This window comes from Monoraphidium neglectum (assembly GCF_000611645.1).
Source record: "Monoraphidium neglectum strain SAG 48.87 unplaced genomic scaffold scaffold02356, whole genome shotgun sequence".
Classification (NCBI taxonomy): Eukaryota; Viridiplantae; Chlorophyta; class Chlorophyceae; order Sphaeropleales; family Selenastraceae; genus Monoraphidium; species Monoraphidium neglectum.
Window position 1 is genome coordinate 5,113 of NW_014011272.1, and position 4,518 is coordinate 9,630.

At 67.4% G+C, this 4,518-nt stretch overlaps 2 protein-coding genes across 2 annotated transcripts in view; both read left to right on the top strand.

The window, feature by feature from the left end:
* The window catches only part of MNEG_10532 (Splicing factor 3B subunit 3), a gene marked incomplete at both ends in the record, with an annotated part of 6,227 nt that extends 4,567 nt beyond the window's left edge, over window positions 1-1,660 (top strand). The window contains 4 exons of the mRNA XM_014040995.1: window positions 22-247; window positions 551-727; window positions 905-1,117; window positions 1,418-1,660. Coding sequence (XP_013896449.1) covers window positions 22-247; window positions 551-727; window positions 905-1,117; window positions 1,418-1,660 — 859 coding nt within the window. The remainder of the gene's footprint in view (window positions 1-21; window positions 248-550; window positions 728-904; window positions 1,118-1,417) is intronic.
* Window positions 1,661-2,219: 559 nt separating this feature from the next.
* MNEG_10533 (enolase) lies at window positions 2,220-4,087 on the top strand (the record flags this gene model as incomplete). The annotated part of the gene is made up of 7 exons (XM_014040996.1): window positions 2,220-2,265; window positions 2,364-2,437; window positions 2,550-2,743; window positions 2,959-3,025; window positions 3,291-3,410; window positions 3,628-3,696; window positions 3,992-4,087. The coding sequence occupies 7 exons, from the start codon at window positions 2,220-2,222 to the stop codon at window positions 4,085-4,087; spliced, it is 666 nt and encodes a 221-aa protein (XP_013896450.1).
* Between the last annotated feature and the right edge of the window lie 431 nt (window positions 4,088-4,518).

The following is a 4,518-nucleotide window of genomic DNA, read 5'->3' on the forward strand; positions in this document are numbered from 1 at the left end:
ATACACGCACGCACCTCGCAGCATCCTGGACGAGGGGTCCCGCCTCGAGCTGCTGCACAAGACGCAGCTGGAGGGCATCCCCGGCGCCCTGGTGCCCTTCAAGGGCCGCCTGCTCGCCGGCGTCGGCCCCGTGCTGCGGCTGTTCGACCTCGGGCGCAGGAAGCTGCTGCGCAAGTGCGAGTACCGGCAGCTGCCGCACCACGTGGTGCAGCTGCAGGCCATGGGGTCGCGCGTCTACGCGTCGGACGTGCAGGCGAGCGGGCCGCGGCGTTGGGGCATGCAGTGCAGGATGTTTTTCAGGGCTTGCCGGGGTGGGGCGGAAGGGGTTGGTGTGTTTCCAGCAGCAGAGGGCGGTTGTGAGAGGGGGCTGGCCTCGGAACGGCGTGCCTGTGCCGCCCCTTTGATCACCGACGGGGCGGCGCGGCTGCGCGCTTGCCCTGCTTTGCAGGCGCAGCGCACTCTCCTTGAAGGCGCCCGCCCATCTCCCTCCAACCGCCATCACGCTCGCCCCCCCCCTCCCTCCCCGCCCTCACGCGTCTCGGCTGCACAGGAGTCTGTCCACTTCCTGCGCTACAACAAGCGCGACAACACCTTCTACGTCTTCGCCGACGACGCCACCCCGCGCTACGTCACGGCCACGCTGCCGCTGGACTACGACACGGTCGCGGTCGCGGACAAGTTTGGGAACCTCTCGGTGCTGCGGCTGCCCGCAGACGTCTCGGCGCAGGTGGGGCGCGGCCTCCGCGTGTTGGTTTTTCCGAGCAGGGTGCAGACCGTGCCTCCTAGGCGCGCCTCCCAGGCTTGTGCCGTTGCGACTGGACGCGCGTGGATGCCGATGGTGTGGCGGATCGGGAGGGAGGGGTCTTGCAGTGGAAGCAATCAATCATTCCGCCCTCAACTGCAGGTGGAGGAGGACCCGACCGGCGGCAAGAACGCGTCCACCCTGGGCCGCCTCAACGGCGCCGCCAACAAGGTGGAGCCCATCGTGCAGTTCCACGTCGGCGACACGGTGACCTCCCTGCAGCGCGCGACGCTGCAGCCGGGCGGCAGCGAGTCGCTGCTGTACGGGACCATCATGGGCGGCGTGGGGGCGCTCTACCCCTTCGCGTCGAAGGAGGTGGGCAGGGGGCCGGCGCGCACGCTTGCGCCTGCGCTCGCCTGCGAAGAGCTGCTTTCGGGATGACGCCGGCACCCTTTCGCCGCCCTGCATGCGTCCGCAAGCCGTCCGGCCTACATGCAGCTCCGCCCGGCAACCTCCCAATCGCCTTTGCTCAGGCAGCGGGCCCCACGCGGCGCTCGTCCGACTCGCACGCTTGGTGGATGCGCAACCCGGGGGCCCCCTTCTCCTCACCCTGCCCCTCTACCCCCACCCTGACCCTGACCCCGTCCCAAACCCCGGCCCCGGGCCCCACCCCAGGACATGGACTTCTTCCTGCACCTCGAGATGCACCTGCGCCAGGAGCACCCGCCCCTGTCCGGCCGCGACCACATGGCCTTCCGCAGCGCCTACTTCCCGGTGCGCCACTGCGTCGACGGAGACCTCTGCGGCCAGTTCCCCTCCATGCCCGCGGCCAAGCAGAAGGCGGTGGCGGACGAGCTGGAGCGGACGCCCGGGGAGGTGCTCAAGAAGCTCGAGGACATGCGCAACAAGATACTGTGATTCGGCGCGGATCCCGGGGCGCGCGGGCACGGGCGCTGTGCGTGGCCGCCGGCTGTTGACCGGCGCGCTGGGCGGGCCGAGCCGCCGTGCTTGCAGAGTTTTGCATATGCAATGGCTGTAAATGTCGAGCTTGGTGCGTGCGGGCGCGGTTTTGACGAGGCGGGAGGCCTTGAGATGCTGTTCAGGAATTTTCTGGGCTGCCGTTGATGCTCCCAGCATTGGGCGGAGCCGCGGCCAGGGTCGGGTTGCGGCTGGGTCAACGCACAGCCGGCAGCGATAGCACATTGGCCCTGTTACCTGCCGCAAGCAGTCTCAAGATCTAATTCGACAGGTCGCAGCTCTGTGGGAGGGCGTGCTGAGGGAAAAGGTGCGGCGATGAAACGCACGCCTACCGTAGACAAATTGCGACTCGCCCACCTTCTCAGAATTATTACCCCGATTGTACATTGTGACTTCGATGCTCTCGTGCAGGCCTTTACACTGCACCTATCGTCTAGCCCTCGCCACCCGTCCTGCGCTTTCCAACAGGGCTCGCAGATCACCAACCCCGACCAGCACCATGGCTGCCACTGCTACCCCCATCCAGGAGTACATCGATAAGCATGGTGATTAAGCCGCTGAGCGGGCGTGTCGGGGACGCTCTCGGATGGCTGGCATGTGCTCCACGCCAAATGCGGCTTCCCCGCGTGCCATGCCGATGCAGGCCTGCAGAAGAAGGTTGAGGACGTCCTCAACTCCTGCGTGAAGGAGAAGCCCTCCGATCCCCTGGCATTCATGGTGAGCCGGCGGAGTGCCCAGCCCTAGATGGCGTTCACAGTCCGCTGGCGGGCCCGTTCAATATCGGAACGCATTCTTTACGTCGATCGCGTACTTTTGCGCTCTTGTATAGGCCGCGGAGCTGCTCAAGGCGACTCCCCCGGAGATCACCAAGGTTGTCGGACGTCAGATCTTCGACTCCCGTGGTAACCCTACCGTGGAGGCCGAGGTGACGACCGGCAAGGGCGTCTTCCGCGCGGCTGTGCCCAGCGGCGCATCCACCGGCATCCACGAGGCGGTCGAGCTGCGCGATGGCGACAAGAGCAAGTGCGTGTGCGGTTGGTTGTAGTGACGGCCGCGCCATGCACGCTGTCAAACCTGCCATTCGCCAACCCCGGCAGCTGCTTGGTACTGCCTGCAGTCAAAATCAAGTCTAGGCCAAATTCCTGGGCAGCACGCGGCGGCCCGGCTGCGTGGCAGAGAGGCGACGCTCAACTGCAGCGTGCACGCGCCCCTGCGCCACTGTGCGTGGCTGCGCGCAGGTACATGGGCAAGAGCGTGCTCAAGGCGGTCGCCAACGTCAACGACGTCATCGCCCCCGCCATCATCGTGCGTGGCTGGCGCGGACGGGCGGGCGGGCGGCCTGGACAAATGCGGCGCAGTCCGGGGACTGCCATGCGCCGGAAACAGCCAAGGCCGCCTGCGACGGCTCGCATGGAGTTCCTGCGATCGCGGCTCAAGCTCTCAGCACTCCGCATGCGCCCCAGCTCATGCGCGACCCCCGGCTTATCTGGTCCCGCGTACAAAGCCCGCTCACAGCACACAAGATCCGCTCATTTGTCCTGCCCGTGAATCGTGCCCACCGCACCACCAGGGCAAGAACCCCACCGACCAGAAGGGCCTGGACGAGCAGATGATCGCCCTGGACGGCACCGACAACAAGGGCAAGCTCGGAGCCAACGCCATCCTGGCCGTGTCCATGGCCATCGCCAAGGCGAGTCGGGGCCGCGGCCGCCGGGCGCTGGGGACGGCGCTGCCTGGCGGCAGCGCAGCGGCCGCTGCCCAGGGATCTAAACGGTGGTTTGGTGCGCGAGGACGCAAGGCAGCAAGTGCAAATGATGATGCGGTGCGGGCGGGTGCGGCGCAGTGCCAGGTGCGGAGGTATTGCTGAGGGCGGCAGGGGTCAATTGCTGTTTGCTCCATGCGCGCAGGCCGGCGCCGCCGAGAAGGGCCTGCCCCTGTACAAGTACATCGCCGAGCTGGCCGGCAGCACCAAGCTGGTGAGGGCCCCGGGGCGAGCGGGAGGGGAGCAGGGAGCAGGGGCGGTGCACAGGCCGCAGCGGCGCTCGCTTGGCATCGGCCGCGGCTGGCTGCCAGAGCGGGGTTCTCCTTGGCGGTTCACCTGACACAGTCAAAGGCGGCAGAGGCAGCGGAGGCGGCCCAGAGCCCAGCACGTGTGGACTGTAGTCCGCAGTGCGCCATTGCCAGCAATCTAGAGGGGCCCGTCGGCCATCGGGCGTCCGGCGCCCTGATCTGCGCCGCGCCCGTCCGCCTGCCCTCGCCGCGCCTTGACAGGTGCTGCCCGTGCCGTCCTTCAACGTGATCAACGGCGGCGAGCACGCGGGCAACGGCCTGGCCATGCAGGAGTTCATGATCCTGCCCGTCGGGTGAGGGGCGACCCTGGATACGGCTGGGTTGACCGGGTTTGACCGGGGCTGGAGTGGAGTGTGGAGGGTCAGCAAGGCCTGAAGGGGTGAAAGGGGTTTGGGGGACCCAATCCAGGGGCAGGAGGGCTGAGTGCGGCGCGGCTGAGGGCAGTGTGTGGATGGGGGAGGATTGGGGAAGTTGTGGGCGAAAGTTTGGTACAGTGGCGGGAGAGCACGATTTGACGATGGAGGGGCCAGCAAGGACTGCCAAGTGCCAAGAGACGGGGTTCAGCTGTGCGGGAGGCGGCAGCGACAGCTGCAGCTGCGGGTCAGCTGGCAGCACGCAGCTATAGCGGGGCCCGCAGTCCCCCATAGCGTCATGGGCGCCACAGGAGCCACTCGTTCACAGCGCACGATCCAAGATGCGATCTCGGCACCCCCTCACCCCCTCACCCC